Source organism: Oncorhynchus clarkii, chromosome 28 (assembly GCF_045791955.1).
Source record: "Oncorhynchus clarkii lewisi isolate Uvic-CL-2024 chromosome 28, UVic_Ocla_1.0, whole genome shotgun sequence".
NCBI classification, from domain to species: Eukaryota; Metazoa; Chordata; class Actinopteri; order Salmoniformes; family Salmonidae; genus Oncorhynchus; species Oncorhynchus clarkii.
In genome coordinates this window covers 1,704,319-1,725,370 of record NC_092174.1, presented here as the reverse complement: position 1 = coordinate 1,725,370, position 21,052 = coordinate 1,704,319, and the positions used below count along the sequence as shown (strand labels likewise).

The 21,052-nt window shown below is 44.0% G+C and overlaps 1 protein-coding gene across 1 annotated transcript in view; it reads right to left on the bottom strand.

Moving 5' to 3' along the window:
- The window catches only part of LOC139387147 (dynein axonemal assembly factor 11), an 82,764-nt gene that overhangs the window by 28,458 nt on the left and 33,254 nt on the right, over positions 1–21,052 (bottom strand). The window contains exons 8-11 of the mRNA XM_071133181.1: positions 15,559–15,624; positions 15,372–15,441; positions 12,701–12,796; positions 10,343–10,422 (exon numbers count right to left, since the gene is read on the bottom strand). Coding sequence (XP_070989282.1) covers positions 10,343–10,422; positions 12,701–12,796; positions 15,372–15,441; positions 15,559–15,624 — 312 coding nt within the window. The remainder of the gene's footprint in view (positions 1–10,342; positions 10,423–12,700; positions 12,797–15,371; positions 15,442–15,558; positions 15,625–21,052) is intronic.

Here is a 21,052-nt window from a genome sequence, read left to right as displayed (position 1 = left end):
GATTAAATCAAGAATAATCTGATGATCAAACATGATCAACGGCTCAGGCAAGAGACGTAACATTACCGGTCAAAAGTTTTAGAACACCTACCTACTCATTCAAGGGTTTTTCATTATTTTTTACTATGTTCTACTTTGTAGAATAATAGTGAAGACATCAAAACTATGAAATACCACATTTGGAATCATGTAGTAACCAAAAAAGTGTTAAACAAATCAAAGTATATTTTCTATTTGAGACTCTTCAAATAGCCACCCTTTGCCTTGATGACAGCTTTGCACCTCTTGGCATTCTCTCAACCAGCTTCACCTGGAATGCTTTTCCAACAGTCTTGAAGGAGTTCCCACATATGCTGAGCACTTGTTGGCTGCTTTTCCTTCACTTTGCGGTCCGACTCATCCCAAACTATCTCAATTGGGTTTAGGTTGGGTGATTGTGGAGGCCAGGTCATCTGATGCAGCACTGCATCACACTCCTCTTTTGGTCAAATACCCCTTACACAGCCTGGAGCTGTGTCCTGTTGAAAAACAAATGATAGTCCCACTAAGCCCAAACCAGATGGGATGGTGTATCGCTGCAGAATGCTGTGGTAGCCATGCTGGTTAAGTGTGCCTTGAATTCTAAATAAATCACAGACAATGTCACCAGCAAAGCACCCCAACACTTCTTCCTCCATTCTTTACAGTGGGAAATACACATGCCGAGATCATCCGTTCACCCACACCGCGTCCCACAAAGACATGGAGGTTAGAACCAACATTTTAAAATTTAGACTCCAGACCAAAGGACATATTTCCACCGGTCTAATGTCCATTGCTCATGTTTCTTGGCCCAAGCAAGTCTCTTCTTCTTATTGGTGTCCTTTAGTAGTGGTTTCTTTGCAGCAATCCGACCATGAAGGCCTGACTCAACAGTTTCCTCTGAACAGTTGATGTTGAGATGTGTCTGTTACTTGAACTCTGTGAAGCATTTATCTGGGCTGCAATTGCTGAGGGTGGTAACTCTAATGAACTTCTCCTCCGCAGCAGAGGTAACTCTGGGTCTTCTTTCCCTGTGGCCGTCCTCATGAGAGCCAGTTTCATCATAGCGCTTGATGGTTTCTGCGACTGCACTTGAAGAAACATTCAAAGTTCTTGAAATGTTCCATATTGACTGACCACCAGGTCTTGAAGTAATGATGGACTGTCGTTTCTTTTTGCTTATTTGAGCTGTTCTTGCCATAATATGGACTTGGTCTTTTACCAAATAGGCTATCTTCTGTACCCCCCCCCCCCCCTTTTTTTAGTTACTACATGATTCCATATGTGTTATGTCATAGTTTTGATGTCTTCACTGTTTATTCTACAATGTAGAACATTTTACAAATTAAGAAAAACCCTTGAATGAGTAGGTGTTTGAAAACTTTTGACCGGTACTGTATGTGGCAGGGTCTACAGACAATCACGGATTACAAAAGGAAAACCAGCCACTTCGGAAACCGACGTCTTGCTTCCGGACAAGCTAAACACCTTCTTCGCCCGTTTTGAGGATAGCACAGTGTGACTGACGCAGCCCGCTACCAAGGACTGTGGGCTCTCCTTCCCCGTGGCCGACGTGAGTAAGACATTTAAGCATGTTAACACTCGCATGGCTGCCGACCCAGACGTCATCCCTTGCCGCGTCCTGTGAGCATGCACAGACCAGCTGGCTGGAGTGTTTACAAACATATTCAATCTCTCCCTATCCCAGTCTGCTGTCCCCACTTGCTTCAAGATGTCCACCATTGTTCCTGTACCTAAGAAAGCCAAGGTAACTGAACTAAATAAACTATCGCCCCGTAGCACTTACTTCTGTCATCATGAAGTGCTTTGGGAGGCTAGATAAGGATCTAGCACCTCCACCTTACCTGACACCCACTTCAATTTGCCTACCGCCCCAATAGATCCACAGACGATGCAATCGCCATCGCACTGCCCTATCCTATCTGGACAAGAGGAATACCTATGTAAGAATGTTGTTCATTGACTACAGCTCAGCATTTAACACCATAGTACCCTCCAAACTCCTCATTAAACTTGGGCCCTGGGTCTTAACCCCGCCCTGTGCAACTGGGTCCTGGACTTCCTGATGGGCCGCCCCCAGGTGGTGATGGTAGGAAACAACACCTACACTTCGCTGATCCTCAACAAAGGGTCCCCACAAGAGTGCGTGCTCTGCCCCCTCATATGTACTCCCTGTTCACCCACGACTGCGTAGCCATGCACGCCTTCAACTCAATCATCAATTTTGCAGACGACACAACAGTAGTAGGCCTGATTACCAACAATGACGAGACAGCCTACAGGGAGGAGGTGAGGGCCCTGGTGTAGTGGTGCCAGGAAAATAATCTCTCACTCAACGTCAACAAAAGAAAGGAGCTGATTGTGGACTTCAGGAAACAGCAGAGGGAGCACGCCCCTATCCACATCGACGGGACCGCAGTGGAGAAGGTGTAAAGCTTGAAGTTCCTCGGCGTACGCATCACTGACGATCTTAAACGGTCCACCCACTCAGCGCCTCTTCAATCAAAGTATCCTGTCGGGCTGTTTCACCGCCTGGTATGGCAACTGCACCGGCCATCAGACTGGTCTGCCCAACCCATCACCGCAGGCAAACTACCTGCCGTCCAGGTCACCTACAGCACCCGATGTCACAGGAAGGGCAAGATTCCAAGAACACAGGATGAGATGTTACTATCCTTTGTGCAAGCACTTCCAAGAGTTAATGAACAGTGAGCCTGGTGAAATTTGGGGAGCGCATCGTCAGTAGTATACCTTTGGTTCCTAGGGTGTTTCGGCCTTTCACACTATACACCCTCCCCAAAGGCGGCCAGCGACAGGGTGATCAATCCTACGCTTGCGTCCCATTCCCAATTAGTCATAGGAGTTGCCTTGTTGTTGATAGCCAACATCCCATGGGACTATGCATGACAGGGGCGTCCTCCTCCCTGAGTCAAGCATTGTTGACCGCATACCTCCTGGCCCTCTGACTTCGGGACCCAGCTGGGGTCTTTCCTCTTCATCCAGAGCCACTGACTGCTGCCTTCTGCCGCCTCCGATACAGCTTTGATTGCCGAACGCTGGCTCTGGCCCTTAATTCCAAGGTCTCTAAGCAGTCTGGTTGTAGATGTTGCCACAAAACCTCTGCAGCCCACCTCCACTGGTCGGACTTCTGTGTTCCAGCCATGAAGCCGTGCTTCGGCAGCTAGATCGGCATAGCGCAGACGCTTTCGCTCATAAGCCTCATCTACTGAGTCCTCCCAGGGTACTGTGAGCTCAATGATGAAGACCTTCTTGAGCGAATGGGACCAGAGCACCATGTCAGGTCTCAGGGTGGTGGTTGCGATCTCCGGAGGAAACACAAGTTGCCGGCCAATGTCAGCTAGCATTTTCCAGTCGCGGGCCAAGCGCAGCTGGTCTCGCTCTAATGGTGTCGAGCTGCTCTTCGGTGGTTTAGCCCCTTCGCGGACAAAGTTAGTCCGTAAGGGGTGTGATGCTGCTGGGGGTGGTAGGGAGTTGGTGGCAGCTCGCTTGTCCTCCAGGGCGGACGCAAGGTTTTTAAGGACTTGGTTGTGACGCCAAGTGTAGCGTCCTTGGGTGAGGCTTGTTTTACACCCTGTGAGAATGTGCCTAAGGTTGGCTGGCATGGAACAGAGGGCACAGTCCGGATTCACCATACCATTGGTGAAGATTAACTGGAGTTGGAAGGACGTCATATGTTGCTCTGATGGAAAAGCTCAACCGCCTCGCTTCCATGGCCCACAGATCCTTCCAGCTGATCTTCCTCTTCTCCACACTGTCCCATCGGGTCCACTGTCCCTGTTTGGAAAGAGAGACTGCCTTGGCCCACCTTGCAACCTCCTCCTGATGGCGTACTTCCTGCACTACCATCTTCAGCCGCTCTGGTGCAGTGGCCTTACTCCAAGCAGCACGGCTAGTTAGCCCAAGGCCTCCTCTCCCTTGCTGAACATGACCCACAATGCCAGCATGTCTGAGGGCTGCTGTTGCCTCCTGGACTGCTTTTCCTGGCCTCCATTTGCGCCCAGTTGCCAAGGTCGGCGCGTTGTTGCTCACCACTGGGTCTCGAGATTCATTCAGTGTCATCTGGAGCCTGGTTTTTGAACACTTGAATTCCTCTGTTAGACTGGTGAGGGGCAGCTTGAGGACACCATCTCCATAGAGGCCTATGGTGGTAAGGCATCGTGGAACTCCAAGCCACTTCTTTAAGTAGCCTGTGACTCCTCTTTCCACCTTCTCCACTGTTGAGATTGGAACCTCATACACTGCTAAGGGCCACAACACCCGGGGTTGGAGACCAAACTGCAGACACCAGGCCTTTAACTTTCCAGGTAGCTGGGTGTTGTCGATGGACTGTAGGCTACTACTGATGTCTTTGCGCAGCTGTTGCACCTGGTCTTTGTCCTTCAGGCTTGCATCATACCACCTTCCAAGGCTTTTTACCGGCTGCTCAGACACTGTTGGGATTTGGTCATCTCCGATGAAGAATTTCAGGTCAGAGAGTACTCCCTTCACAATCGAGATGCTGCGTGACTTGGATGGTTTAATCTTCATACGGGCCCAGCTGATGTTCTCCTCAAGTTTTCTGAGCAGTCTCCTGGTGCATGGGACAGTGGTGGTCAATGTTGCAATGTCGTCCATGTAGGCTCTGAGTGGAGGGAGGCGGAAACCAGAGTCGACTCGCTGTCCACCAGCAACCCATTTTGAGGATCTGATGATAACCTCCATTGCCATTATGAATGCCAACGGAGAAATGGTACATCCCGCCATTATACCTACATTCAGGCACTGCCATGAGGTGGTGAACTCTGAGGTGGTGAAGCAGAACTGCAGATCCTGGAAGTACGACTTCACCAGGGTTGTGATGGTGTCCGGTATGTGGAAAAATCTGAAGGCAGACCACAGGAGTTCCTGGGGCACAGAGCCAAATGCATTGGCGAGGTCGAGAAAGACTACATGGAGGTCCCTTTTCTCCACCTTGGCCATTTGGATCTGGTGCCAGATCATGCTGGAATGTTCCAAGCAGCCAGAGCCTGCCCTACGCCACACTTTGGGTATTATCTTATTTTGCCAAGCTGTTCTCATAAGCCTCCAGAGGAACCTCAGGACGTCTGGTGCGTTCTTATACACTTTGTACGGGACTCCATTTGGCCCCGGGGCTGATGCTGTTCTTGCCCGTCGAACTGTGTTTTCCACCTCTTTCCATGTCGGAGGGCTGGTCTCAATATGATGTTCCGGGTGTTCAATGGGTGGGATATCTGATGGGATGGCCAGATGTTCATGTCGCTTTGAGTCAAAGTTTGTTGTTCTCAGGTGCTCCTCTAGGTCTTTCTTTGTTGTTTTTAGAGCTCCACTTTTTTCCTTTGTGAAGAGACTTTTAAGGAACTTGAAGGGATCTTTATAGAATCGAGTTCTAGTTTGTTCTTTCTTCCTCTGTTCTCTGCTCTACGGAGGGATGCCAACCGGGTTTTGATATCAGCCTGAAGTGCCTCTATGCCCTCCTTTTCCACTTCCGAGGCCTTCTTCTACTGTTTCTTAAGCTGTCGCCTTTCTTGAACGAGGCGCTTGATTTCTTGTTGCCTCCTGGAAACTGGTGGGGTTGGAACCTTTCTCCCGCCTTTTGCCTCTTCCACTCCAAATCTTTCTGTCCCGTACTCATAGATGATGTCCCCCATCCTCTCCAACTTCTTCTCCACTGTGCCTCAAAGTTTCTCGAGGGTCAAGGTAAGATCAGTATTCACTGTTTCCCACACCTTCTTGTCACTGGCGCCAGGCCACTTCACATACGGTCTGTGCCCTGGTAGTCTCCTCTCGACTGCAGGTCTGGGAGGCTGGGTGAGTTCCACTCATGTTGTTGGTTCCACCTCAGTTGTTACTTCGGTGCTTGAGTTTACGTCCTCCATGACAGTGGTACTGATGCACTGCAAACTATGGTTTGCGTCCAGTTGCTGTGCTTCATTCGACTGATTTGATCGCTTTCGCAGAAAGTAATCAATGCGAGGCCTCTGTCTCTCTTTACCCAAACACCCCTTCTTCCCCTGGTGGATCCTCAACCCATGGTGTGATGTAACTTTCCTCCAACCACAGACACATACCTGCATCTGTTTGTGGCCCGCTGTTGCAGCAGAACTTGTGACAGTTGCTGTGGTGTTCTCTTGTGCTGTGCTCTCATTACTCGTAGTCGCAAAAAGATAATCAAGGACATCAACCACCTGAGCCACTGCCTGCTCACCCCACTATATTCCAGAAGGCAAGGTCAGTAATGGTGCATCAAAGCTGGGACCGAGAGACTGAAAACCAGCTTCTACTGTATCTCAAGGCCATCAGACTGTTAAATTGCCATGACTAGGCGGCTTCCACCCAGTTACACAACCCTGCACCCTAGAGGTTGCTGTCCTATAAACATAGACTTGGAATCACTGGCTACTTTAATAATGGAACACTAGTCACTTTAATAATGTTTACATACTGCTTTACTCATCTCATATGTATATACTGTCTTATTTTCTACTGTATTTTAGTCAATACCACTCCAACACTGCTCAATCTAATATTTATATATTTCTTAACTCCATTATTTTACTTTTGTGTGTATTGTTGTGAATTGTTATATACTACTGCACTGTTGGAGCTAGGAACACAAGCATTTCACTACACACCACAATAACATCTGGGAAATATGTGTATGTGACCAATAAAATTATATTTGATGTTTGTTGTAATAGGTAACCAGACCGTGACTACAAATAATTTACTAGTGTGGTCTTTGACCACACTGTGTTGTTACTTTGGTGAGTAAAAACTCATGCTTCCTAACCTTCAAGTACGGGTACATATTTTTGTACAAGGCAGTGCTTGGACTACTCCCTACATAACTTTGCTCCCAACTACTGCAACAACATCACAATCCTACAGCCTCCGCTCTCAGTCAGTGCTCTCATTCACAGTTCCTAGGGCAAGGACTACAATGGGGAAATAATCCTTCTCCTACAATGATCCTGGGTCTTGGAACAAACTTTAATAAATACTTCAAACTGGAGGATAGGGTGTCGCTGTCTGAGTTTAAAGCTGTAATAGAAGAAAATGTCATTGTATTCTTGTGCTATGTGTACACGCTGACTACTTTTTGCTGACATCTTTCCAGGTCCCCCTCGAAAAAGAGGTTTCTAACGTCAAGGGTATTTTCTTGGTTAAATAAAGTTAAAATAAAACAATCATAATTAATGTAATTGACTGCAGTGACATGGTTAAACAACTCAAGTGAGTGCTAAATTGAAAGTATGTATTTTTGGGTGGACATTTACTATTTTTCTCTAAATTCATACACAATCAAACTTGTGTTTCGATGGAAAGTGCTGTTCATCGCTTTTTAAGGTAACATCCTCACATACCTACTTTTTCCATTGCTGACTATTACCTTTAATGTGAATTAGAATCTTGCCTTGCCCTGCTTAGTGAAACCAAAGCTATTGCAACACAATCATGGCCCTCAGTTCCTCTCGAGCTGACTGTCTCCTTTGCTGCCTCAACCTCAGTGTGGGTCAAATGTCAGATATAATCAGGTCCAAATAGGGCAATAACTCAGTGCCAAGCAGCACTCATTCACCTATCACCCTGCAATGTTAGTGCCTAAGTCACTTACACATTCAACAAAATGTTAATTTAAACGTATGGAATTAGCCCGCACTCCCGTGGCTTCTGATGGGACCAGCTGAAGGTCAAGGACTGGGGAACCAGTTGTAAAATGGAAATGTGGCAGTTAGCCAGTTAAAGAGGCAGCACACCTCAAGGCACGGTGAGGAAGCCAAACTAGTCGTTGACTGCAGATCAGCCAAGGACAATTGACGTTTTTGGTTTCAACCAATTATGTATATAAACCCTGAATTGTTGATGCTATGTATTGGCCATTGTGAGGCTTTAAAGCCACTGGTCGGCCATACATTACATGTATTTAAGTATTTTTGTTGTTGTAGTGGGGACAGTAGGAGGTTAAAAAGGTTTGGCATGGGCCCTGAAATCCTCAAAAAGTTCTACAGCTGTACCATTGAGAGCATCTTGACTGGCTGCATCACTGCTTGGTATGGCAGTAGAACCGCCCTCAATCATATGGCGCTACAGAGGCTGGTGCGGACAGCCCAGTTCATCACTGGGGCCGAGCTCCCTGCTATCCAGGACCTCTATATCAGGCGGTGTGAAAGGAAGGCCCGGAAAATTGTTAAAAACTCCAGCCACCCAAGCCATAGACTGTTCTCTCTACTTCCGCACGACAAGTGGAACTGGTGCATCAAGTCTGACACCAACATTCTCCTGAACAGCTTCTATCCACAAGCCATAAGATTGCTAAATAGCTAACAAAATGGCTACACAAACTATCTGATTTGACCTTTGTATTTTATTTTTGCACTGTCACAAGGGGCCTACACACTCACACACACACAAACACTCACTTCATAATTTGCTGATAACGCACATAATATGCACATACATTTATATACTGACTTTACACACATCCACATACCTACTTCTATCCCTCCAGTATCCCTGCACATTGTAAATATGCTACTGGAACTGACTGACCCTGTATATAGTATGCTTATTTACTTTATCGTGTTCTTCTTATTTCTTATTTTAATTTCTCGTGTTTTTGTTCTACCTTACATTTGTTTTTGTATTAAATTATTGATTACTGCATTGTTGGGTTTATAGCTAGCAAGAAAGGCTGTAAAGAAAAATGAATTTCACACTACACACTACTGCACTGGCCTGGATAAGCATTCATCATAGTTGCTGGAACCGTGCTGGGTTCAAATACTGTCTTAAATCATTTCAAACCATCTGTTACAATGGAACCATTAGAAAAGTCCAAGAAGTGCAAACACCGCCCAAACACTTTCAAACATTTCAAATAGTATTTGTACCCAGGTCTGGACAGCTCCTGTGTCAGTTTTCCGAACCCGCATCCAAACTTCAACCCTTTTGGAGTTGAGAAATAAAACTGTCCTTGGACCAGAGCTTAGGGGCAATTTCGAACCACTCTGTATAAAGTGTATAAAAGTATAAAGCCTACCCTTATGACAGGCTAACCTGGTCAAGGTAACCTGTGCCTGTAGGAAATGCACTCAATAATATGAAGCCCAGGGCTCTGAAAGTAATATGGTGCCATTTGGTTGGCGCACCCCCTTGGGTTGTGCCGTGGCGGAGATCTTTGTGGGCTATACTCGGCCTTGTCTCAGGATGGTAAGTTGATGGTTGAAGATATCCCTCTAGTGGTGTGGGGGCTGTGCTTTGACAAAGTGGGTGGGGTTATATCCTTCCTGTTTGGCCCTGTCCGGGGGTGTCATCGGATGGGGCCACAGTGTCTTGGCCATGTTCTGTTATAATCTCCACCCGGCACAGCCAGAAGAGGACTGGCCACCCCACATAGCCTGGTTCCTCTCTAGGTTTCTTCCTAGGTTTTGGCCTTTCTAGGGAGTTTTTCCTAGCCACCGTGCTTCTACACCTGCATTGCTTGCTGTTTGGGGTTTTAGGCTGGGTTTCTGTACAGCACTTTGAGATATCAGCTGATGTACGAAGGGCTATATTAATACATTTGATTTTATTTGATTTAATCTTAACAGTGGCTCAGGCGAAGCTTTGTGGGTGTTTAATATACAGCTAGCTGGCATCAACAAGGGGGAAAATGGCACCTTATTCCTTATATAACTACTTTGGACCAGAATCCAATGGACTCTGGTCAAAAGTAGTGCACCATAAAGAGAATAGGGTGCCATTTAGGACACAGTAAATGTGGAAGATTGAGAGCCATAACACTAGCAGATGTGTGCATTCTAAATGCGGGGTGAAGACAGTGGTCATGAAAAGTATGCTTACTTTTAGCATAGCATTGCTGGATTGTTTGGTGCTTATTCAATACCAGAGTAGTGGGAATTTGAGTCAATGCTTTGGCAAGGTCAGTCTTTACATCAGCTATTTCACATCCAATGGATTAACCCTGTAAATTCTTCCCCTTATGGGATTTTTTGCTCTCACTTTGCAGTATTTGCACAAAAAGCCGCCTACACTTACTAATCAGAAAATTATATTTTAATACATATGCCATTTAACAGACACTTTTATACAAAGCAACCTAACAGTAGCAGGTGGCAAGCCCCATGCTCTACCAACTGAGCTACACAGGACCATAGTGTACACTGTTACAAGTTTAAACAATGGTATTTATTAATTACCCTGGCATAATGTCACCTTTAAAGGGTAACATCTGGCATTAAAACAAAGGAAGATCATCTAAATAAATGGGAGTGATTACCTTGTCTTCTCTTCAGGTGTGTTGCTGCTTTGAGAAACTTTGGGAGGGTGAGGGGTTGTCATTTTGATTTCACCCTGAGCCTACAAAAATATGTATTTCCATCAGAACATATCATAGATGCAGAAATCGTGCTTGACTTCTGCAAATAAGGGCAGAGTTTCCAAAAACATTAAGACCCTCTTCAGCGTTAAGGTCATTGTTCGTTCATTGCTTACCAATGGACTTAAAATTATTTTAGTGCTAAAGATGATCTTTGGGATACTCACCTCTTATTTGCAGAAGATCCTTTGCTAATTCCATTGATACTGGTGAAAGACTACATTGTGATCTGTCCTCTAGCTTTGTATAGTGCAAGTTAACTGTATGGGGATTTATAGAAAGGGAGAGATGCTCAACAACAACAACACCTGCCCTCTTTATTTGGATGTAATTTAATCAAGATCCTAACCTCAACAATGCAGAACAAGTTGTTTTTACTGAAAAAGGTCAGTGCTTTTCAAAGACCTTAAGTGTATTTACAATGCATGTTCTCTTAAGGTGATATATTAACTTATATTAGTCTCTATCTGGCCTCCCGAGTGGCACAGAGGTCTAAGGCACTGCATCGCAGTGCATGATGCGTCACTACAGACCCTGGATCAATCCCAGGCTGTGTCGTAGCAGGCCGCAAAACGGGAGACCCATGAGGCAGCGCACAATTGGCCCAGCGTCGTCCGGGCTGGGATGTCCTTGTCCCATCGTGCTCTAGCGACTCCTACTAGTCCAACTCTCTAACCACTAGGCTACCCTGCCGCTACCCAGAAGCTGGTGTATGTTTCAAACTAACCACGACACACGAGGGTGATGGATGTCTATCAGTGAAGGGTATCTATCTTTGTATCAATATGCACTCTCATTTAACTCCTGCACATATTCATGCACAAAACATGAATTGAAGTAACTGTATAAGGAATTTAAAAGTCTCCATGTGGATGCATTGGGTTCAAATTGAGGTCAATGCCACTTCACATTTGAGGTGTACGTGATTAAAATGCTGGGTTAATAATACACATGCTGTTTCCAAAGAGATTACTTCATCGGTGTACTGTATCTCTTAAATATATTATAGTATCATGCACACATACGAGGAATACAGAACCTACTTTTGGCATTGTGAGGACCAGAATAAGTTTGACTACATACTTTAGGCATTGTGAGGAGCAGGATAGGTGTGACGACATTTATTTATTTTTTATCCTTATTTTACCAGGTAAATTGACTGAGAACACATTCTCATTTAAAGCAACGACATGGGGAATAGTTACAGGGGAGAGGAGGCGGAAGGAATGAGCCAATTGTAAACTGGGGATGATTAGGTGGCCATGATGGTATCAAGGCCAGATTGGGAATGTAGCCAGGACACCGGGGTTAACACCCCTACTCTTACAATGAGTGTCATGGGATCTTTAGTGACCACAGAGTCAGGACACTCGTTTAATGTCCCATCCGAAAGACAGCACCCTACTGTACATACCTTTAGCTTTGTGAGGACCAGGATAGGTTTTACTACATACCCTAGGAATTGTGAGGACCAGGATAGGTTTTACTACATACCTTTGGCATTGTGAGGACCAGGATAGGTTTTACTACATACCCATGGCATTGTGAGGACCAGGATAGGTTTTACTACATACCCTTGGCATTGTGAGGACCAGGATAGGTTTTACTACATACCCTTGGCATTGTGAGGACCAGGATAGGTTTTACTACATACCCTTGGCATTGTGAGGACCAGGATAGGTTTTACTACATACCCTTGGCATTGTGAGGACCGGGATAGGTTTTACTACATACCCTTGGCATTGTGAGGACCAGGATAGGTTTTACTACATAACCTTGGCATTGTGAGGACCAGGATAGGTTTTACTACATACCCTAGGAATTGTGAGGACCAGGATAGGTTTTACTACATACCCTTGGCATTGTGAGGACCAGGATAGGTTTTACTACATACCCATGGCATTGTGAGGACCAGGATAGGTTTTACTACATACCCTTGGCATTGTGAGGACCAGGATAGGTTTTACTACATACCCTTGGCATTGTGAGGACCAGGATAGGTTTTACTACATACCCTTGGCATTGTGAGGACCAGGATAGGTTTTACTACATACCCTTGGCATTGTGAGGACCGGGATAGGTTTTACTACATACCCTTGGCATTGTGAGGACCAGGATAGGTTTTACTACATAACCTTGGCATTGTGAGGACCAGGATAGGTTTTACTACATACCCTTGGCATTGTGAGGACCAGGATAGGTTTTACTACATACCCTTGGCATTGTGAGGACCAGGATAGGTTTTACTACATACAGTACCTTTGGCATTGTGAGGACCAAGTGGCCGGTGATTTGGGACCTCTTCGCTGTCGAGCTGTCAGGCCTCACTTCTGCGGGCAGCACCAGCTGAAAAATCTGTGGTGTAAATTATTCACAAGTTTAATTACTAAGATTAATGCCCTGTTCCTACACCGACAAAGTTACAGTATGTCAAATGACTTTAATCATTAGTTGGGCTTTTTATAGACAGAGTTACTGGAAGAGTTGAAAAAGTTTGCTGAATATATCACTGTGCAACACTTGAATTCATCAATCAAAAAAATGTCTAACTTAAAACTAGAGTCCCTGTAACAGACAGAGAGTAACAGGTCGTCGAAATGTAAAGTGGACTTGATATACACACTCCGAATGACTCTTCAGATACATTTCCTCCGATCCTTAAATGAGTTAATTTTAATAACAGATTTTAAAGGCCTCCGTCATTCGGTGATGTGATGTGTCATCGGATAAATCCCCTGGGGTCCAATCAGACCAACAATACTTGGCATAAAACATTGATCCATAAATAGGCTAACAGCTTGAAGTGCACCTGAGCTGGAGAGCAAGAACCCCAAACTCAGGAAAACTGCCAACATTTCATCACCCTCATTTGTATCCTCCAAGATTTAAAAAGAAATCTAACAAAAACAAAATTACAGTCCTGGAATTTATTGATCACCAAACAGCTGTTTAATCAGGCTTAAAGTTCACTCTGGCCTGGTTGCGTGAGATTTTCTGACTGCACCTCTCCGAATGTGCTGAAAGCAATTATGACCATGACCGGACACAAAGATAAACATTCACTCCCTGTGATGGCACACTACTCCCCCTTATGGAAATTAGATGTCAGTCCGATGTATGGCAAAAATGGCAGTTCGCTAACTAACATTGGATGGATGATGTTTCTAAAAACGTAAAAGTTCATAGGCAGAAAATGACCTCACGCTGAGGTGCCATAACTTACTTTCCTCTTAAAGGTACACTACTTAATCTCTATTTCCGCCCACAGTGAGGCACGTAAAATGTAAAAAGGAGGGTAGTTTGTGGCAAATGTAACGGCCGCTGAGTTACACTGTGGCTGTTTTAGTGGCGGTTACCACAATATTCAAATAACTCAGTGGCATTTACATTTGCCAAAGCCGACCCATTTGTTTACAATCAGACTCTTTAGGACCTCACTGCACCTTTAAAAGTTTGCAGTGCTCTAACAGAGACTATCAGATACTGGGTCATACAAAATTAGTGCCTTTTGCATCCCTTTAATATTTTAAGTAGAAATTGTACACCAATATTGAATATTAAAAGCCTGTTATATTAAATCAAGTGCCCTGTAATATAGGGACTTCATGGACAATTCAATACATCTGGATGTTCTATATGAATAATGGCTTGATAAAGTGCCAAAATGTAGCATTTTGACATGTCCGTCCATGCACCCTCTATGACTTCTAGGAAGATTTTAACCCACTTAATCCCAACATTTCTCCAAGTTTCAACATGTGCTCTCTGATAGAATGTTAATTATTATGAACTTAAAGATGTGCTCTTTCTGATAGAATGTTAATTAGATGAAATCAAATTTTTGGGGTGGAACGACCCTACTGACCATAGTTGAACAAATGTTTGGAGATCCAATATCTTCCGAACGCATTGATTTGCGGTTCCTTTCATCATCATTTTAGTGGCATGTTTAACATTTTGATGAATTAACTAATCACGCATTTGTGATTTAGTGTGATTATGTCGTACAAGCATGAGGTAACGAGAGACCAGAATGACACTGGAGGGACTTCACACGTGTTTTTACACTTCTAGAATTAAGAGAGTGAGGGGAAAAAAGCCTGTTGCATCTCACAAATGTACCGCCTGCGAAAAATACTGCCAGGCTGCCATAACTCAGAGTGTAATCGCAGCACTGGAACGGCTGCCTGCAGTTTGCCTGGCGACTTTCCCACTGTTACCCAATGCAGTGTGTAGGAGGACTAGCTGTTGGAATCGTAGGCGCCCATCAACACTCTTTGTAAAAAGTGCGAATTCTACCCTGCATATTTCCGTGTGCTTCCACTAAAAGAGCATGCGTTATTATGCCACATATGTAAACATATGACATGAAGATGCGCTAAGCAACACAGTCTGTGGAACGGCAAATGAAGAACAACAGCCTATGTTATAGCAGCAAAGAAAGTAAAAGGGGAATAGCTTTGACATACACAGATTGGTGAGGAAGAACGGAGCAGTTTAGAAAGTATTTAGGTCAATTGAACTACGATACTAAATCCTTATCTGTGACATACATTTGTCATTTGAAAAGTGTATCAATAGTCATGTTAGATGGGCCACAGGTCGATCCCCCAGTTCACCTCTTCACCATTCATCCCTCTCAACAGTCTCCCCATCTCAAATCCTGTCAATAGGCCCTTTCACTTGATTTATGCAACCCACAGTGCTTGCTGGGTTCGCTCTCACTCCGTTGAAAGACAATGGCTTCCCCTGCACAAAGTTATTCTTGCACGAGTCATGTGAATGTGCCTTACGCCTGTACAACAATGAAATAGGAAAGGACAGCAGAATTCCATTCTCCTAAAAACACATCTTCATGATATACAGAAGTTAGCTAGCTGATTACAACTCAGACTTTGCAACATACAATATCCAACATGTGAGGGCGTACCTTTCCTTTGACAGTCACACGGGCGTACGTTGGTTGAACATCAACATCCATCAGGGAAGTGTCCATATGCCTGCATACAAAACCGTGGGAAAGGGAATTCCATTTTGACACGGGGATACTGTATATAAGGTAAGTCTATTTGGACATGAAAATTGTTCATGTTTTGTTTCAAACAATTTTAACCAACCTGTAGACTTCCAGATCCAAGACAATGGTGTTATTGTCCCCATCTTCTGTGAGATTGAAATCCAGCCTACGGATCATATTATTATTAGATAGACCATTGATGTATTACTTACCAAAGTGACTCGTGTGGGCCAAGTCACAAACATCTCTTTGAAACAAATGCCACTACACCATGTTATCTGATCTGCATTGGTCTCAATGCTTAGACCAAATGTTACTGTACATGCTACTGACCCATCAGTGTGGAGCTCATATCACTCATCATGAAGACTCAGGTCAACTCAAGTACATATACAAACTCCAGAGCACTCTGATCCAGTAAGGAGACAATTACAAATCTTTATTAACTTGGTATATCCTTATCTCAGCAACCCAAAACCAAATCTCGCCTGAGTGCTGGTCTCCGACCAGCTTTCAATTTGGTTTTAGGGGGAGAGGTTGAGATGTTTGGCCTAGTGTGAGTGGCGGAACCAAGGCGGATACTCTTTGGCAGCAGACCAAAGTCCACAAACCCTCCCCTCTGAATGCCTCCAAGTCTATGGGTCAAATAAACTCTTCCCCTTCCAAAATGTTAAAGATGCCAGGTGTAGGTGCACCCACACAGATTGTGATTAAGTGGTAAGACCAGAGACATACACTTTATTAGGTACACCCATCTAGTACTGAGTTGGACCCCCCTTTGCCTACAGAACAGCCTGAATTTTCAGGGGCATGGGAACGTTACTCAATTGATGTTGCCGGAAAAATTTCCCCCATACCATTACACCACCACCACCAGCCTGTACCGTTGACATCAGGTATAACGGGGGATTTAGCTGATAGGAGAGGAACCCGGTGTGGTTGTTTGCTGCAATAGCCCATCCGTGACAAGGACCGACGAGTTGTGTGTTCCGAGATGCCGTTCTGCACACCACTGTTGTACTGTGACATTATTTGCCTGTTTGTGGCCCGCCCATTAGCTTGCCATTCTCCTTGGACCTCTCATTAACGAGCTGTTATCGCCCACAGGACTGCCGCTGACTGGATGTATTTTGTTTGACGCACCATTCTCGATAAAGCCCAGGAGGCTGGCCGTTCTGAGATACTGGAACCGGCAAGCCTGGAACCGACGATCATACCACACTCAAAGTCGCTTAGGTAACTAATTTTTTCCATTCTAACGTTCATTTAAACAGTAACTGAATGCCTTGCTGCTTGTCTGCCTGCTTTATTTGGCAAGCCACGGCCACGTGACTCACTGTCTGTAGGCGTAAACCATTTTTGTGAACAGGGTGGTGGACCTAATAAACTGGCCACTGAGTGAATAATATGCATGGATCTGAATAATATACCTGGATCTACCACCCACATCACCATAAACTACACTGCCCATCTCACAACATCATACCATAGCTAAATGTATAAAGACAAATTAGAAATAAAATCAGCTACGTTTTAGAACCTTGACCTCTTGCATTCCCCATCCGCCACCCCCATCCACCTAGATAAACTCAAAGCTAATGGAAGCAACCAGCGCGTTCTGTGAAAGACAGAGTCGGCCCAAATGATCAACAACCAGCAGTTTTCGACTGGTTAATGACCAAGCAGTTCCTCGTCGGAGGTGGTCAAGAGTTACACAAAGCAATCGAGGTACTCAAATAAAAACACAACGCATTTTATGAGATATAAGGTATGGTGTAAGGAAACTGAGGAGGGTAGACCCTGTGACTCTTTTTTTGAACATGATGGATCTACTGATGGGTTATGTTTGAATTTTTTGGGGTGGCGCTGCTCTCATGTGGCAGAGTCAATTACATTATATTACAGCGCACGCTCAGCTACAGCTGGACAGAATGCTCCTTTGTCCTTAATGCCTATTATGGTCACAAACACCATTGCAGTATCCCCTTGGGGTGACAGAGGTTGAGACTCGGGTCCAATGTGTGAGGTGGAATACAGAGCGGAAGATAACCTGCCTTCATCGATGGCCTTGGTCTGTACAATAGTCGTAGGCTGTAGTTAGTCCTGCTTAGTCAACTCTACAAGCAACACTAAACTCTATTATTATTATAGCGGGAGGATTTTAATATGGTTTTACACACCTCTATGGACCGTAAAGGAAATCACACTACAAACTTTCACCCTCAGGCACTTAAGGAAATAATGAATTTCATGGAATATTGGAATTCGTGGATATATGCAGGCTTAAATTCCCTTACCTAGTGAGATATACATGGCGGAGGCTTAATCAAGTTAGTCGTCTTGATTACTTTCTTATGTAAATCTCTCTGGCACCAAAAGTTTAAAAAGTGTTGATTGGGGACAGAATGCCGTCGGATCATCACATACTTCGCATATACTGTACATTACTCTTACAGAACTTCCACGTGGGCGAGGATATTGGAAATTGAATCAAAGCCTAGTGGATGATAATTTGTTTTTAACTAGAGCAGAATAATTTATAACATACTATTTTTTAGGACACATTTAAATGTGCCTTTAGAGGCCACACAATTCAGTACTCATCTATAAAACAAAAGCAATTTAGGTCAAAAGAGTTCATATTAACAAAGGAAATAGGGGCACAGAATAAGTTACAGGAAAAACAAAAATAAATGGAGGAACTTAAGAAAGATTGCCCCAAATTCTTTAACATAGAAATGCTACCAATTTATTTGATTGAAACTGGTTACAAATGAATGGGCAAAATTGATTCACTCATGATTCACCAAACTATATTTTAAAATAGGAAGTAAAGTACTTTATGAATATGTTTTTATTTCAGTCTCCTCCATCTCCACTAACCAAAGCTAGTTGTATGGATTGTTTTACTATTAATAATATAAAATGAACATCTGTACAGAAAGACTCATGTGAAGGCCAAATTACAGAGGAGGAACTTCCTGATGCAATTTAAGCCTTTAAGTCTGGGAAAACTCCAGGGCTGAATGACCAGTGGATGTATACCAACGGTAGATTATAATGGTAGATTATCGGACACGCAACAAGAAGGTCTGATTTCATTATTACTGAAACAGGGTCCAAGTGGTAAATATAAAGATCCAGTCCTTTACTCTTCAGTGTTGTGATGCAAAAATTATAGCTAAATGCTTGGCGCATAGAATTAGAGACTTGTCCCGAAGCCACTCCTGCGTTGTCTTGGCTGTGTGCTTAGGGACGTTGTCCTGTTGGAAGGTGAACCTTCACCCCAGTCTGAGGTCCTGAGCGCTCTAGAGGTTTTCATCAAAGAGCTCTCTGTACTTTGCTCCGTTCATCTATCCATCGATCCTGACTAGCCTGCCTGTCCCTGCCCCTGAAAAATATCCCCACAGCATGCCACCATGCTTGACTGTAGGGATGGTGCCAGGTTTCCTCCAGTTGTGACGCTTTGCATTCACATGACCGTCTGGTCATAAAGGCCTGATTGGGGAGTGCTGCAGAGACGGTTGTCCTTCTGGATGGTCATCCCTTCTCCACAGAAGAACTCTGGAGCTCTGTCAGAGTGACCATCGGGTCTTGGTCACCTCCCTGACCAAGGCCCTTCTCACTCGATTGCTCAGTTTGGCTGGGTGGACAGCTCTAGGAAGAGTCTTGGTAGTTACAAACTTCTTCCATTTAAAAATAATGGAGGCCACTGTGTTCTTGGGGACCTTCAATGCTGCATACATTTTTTGGGACCCTTTCCCAGATCTGTGCTTTGACCCAATTCTGCCTCAGAGATCTATGGACAATTCCTTTGACCTGGCTTGGCTTTTGCTCTGACATGCACTGTCAACTGTGTGACCTTATATAGACAGGTGTGTGCCTTTCCAAATCATGTCCAATCAATTGAATTTTACCACAGTTGGACTCCAATCAAGTTGTAGAAAGGATGATCAATGGAAACAGGATGCACCGGAGCTCAATTTCGAGTCCTATAGCAAAGGGTCTGAATACTTAAATAAATAAATAAGGTATCTGTTTTTTATTTTTAATAAATTAGCAAAAATGTCTAAAAACCTGTTTTCGCTTTGTCATTATGGAGTATTGTGCGTAGATTGATAAAGTTATTCTAATATTGATAAAAATAAAAAAAGACTAACGTAACAAAATGTGGAAAAAGGGAAGTGGTCTGAATACTTTCCGAATGCACTGTACATGCAATGACTTGTTCAACTACAGATCTGTCTATTTATTGAGGATACCAGACAACCCCTTTCATTATTTTGTCTACAAAACATTTTGATTGTAAAATAGGAACCTTGTAGCAGTCTGTAAGGGCAGGAAATCAGCAGAAGGCAAGGCAGGTTAACATGCTCAGAGTGTACATTTATTTACAGATCTTGGTGATCCAATGGTGAAAGCACCATATAATACAAAATATACAAGTAGATTTACCAAATATACACAGGCAATAGCCCAAAAGAACTAGCCTCTGCATCAGCCTTTAACTTGTCCTATTTGAAAGGAGACAGGTAGCGGGCCAGATTGCACAGTCTTCCCTTGAGAAACCAAATCGGTTTAACAGGACCTGAAACAAGTACATATAAGCACATGCGCCCACTCAGAGGGTAAGAAATGGTTGGCTAAATTAAAATGTATCGTATCAAACATGAAACAGAAATAGAGTTGTAATAAACGTTGTGGGGATGGAATGTTGAAATGTTAGCAATTATTGTAGGATTAGAAGGAATATAGATTTACCACATATGCATTTAAACATGTGAAAGAAAGCAAGAGCAAGCATTTCAACAAGAGAACAAAGTGCTCTCCACTGGCGGGAGTTTGGAGAGTGCACAGTAATAATACATTTTAACAACAAATTCCAAATGCTAACTTCATATACTTTGTAAATGATCAATTGTAAGCAAATTTGACATACCAAAAGACCAGTAGCCTAGTAATTGTTGCTTGATGCCCCATTGCTAGTGAGCTTGCAAAGTAAACAGTTAGTTTTCTTGATCACTGAACTATTTTTTGGAGTTACATATTTATCCATTATGGCAATCCTCTCTCCCTACAATTTGACATTTGTCGTACACAGCAAATTGGCAATCTGTTCGCTAGCTCACCCGACCTGTGTTGTTTGATAGTTAGCTGGCCCAATCAGAGGGCTGAGTGTGTGTGTTTCACTAGCCAATCTGTTGAAATTTGTTTGCAAGGGCGATGTTGCGGCTACTGTCTCTGGCTGCGTGGAGAGTAATCCACGGACTCAAAATTTGTGACAAAACATGGCCAGATAATTTAAAGTCATCAGTTTCAAAGTTGAGTCCCGAGGCTCAAGTCCGAGTTAAGTCTCAAGTGATTTTATTTTCTATCAAGCCAAGTCTCAAGTCCAACTCATGTGACTCGAGTCCACAACTCTGCTAACTTGATTATAAAGGCAACAATGTCAACACTGACCTGAACAGGGGAACCATTTATTTATGACTGTCACTTGTCAGTGCATGTTGGCTATGTCTGCTGTGTTTGACTTTAGTTGCAGTAGTAGCAGCTAGAGAGGCTTCCTCTCACTCCACTGGCTCCCAGAGCGAGGC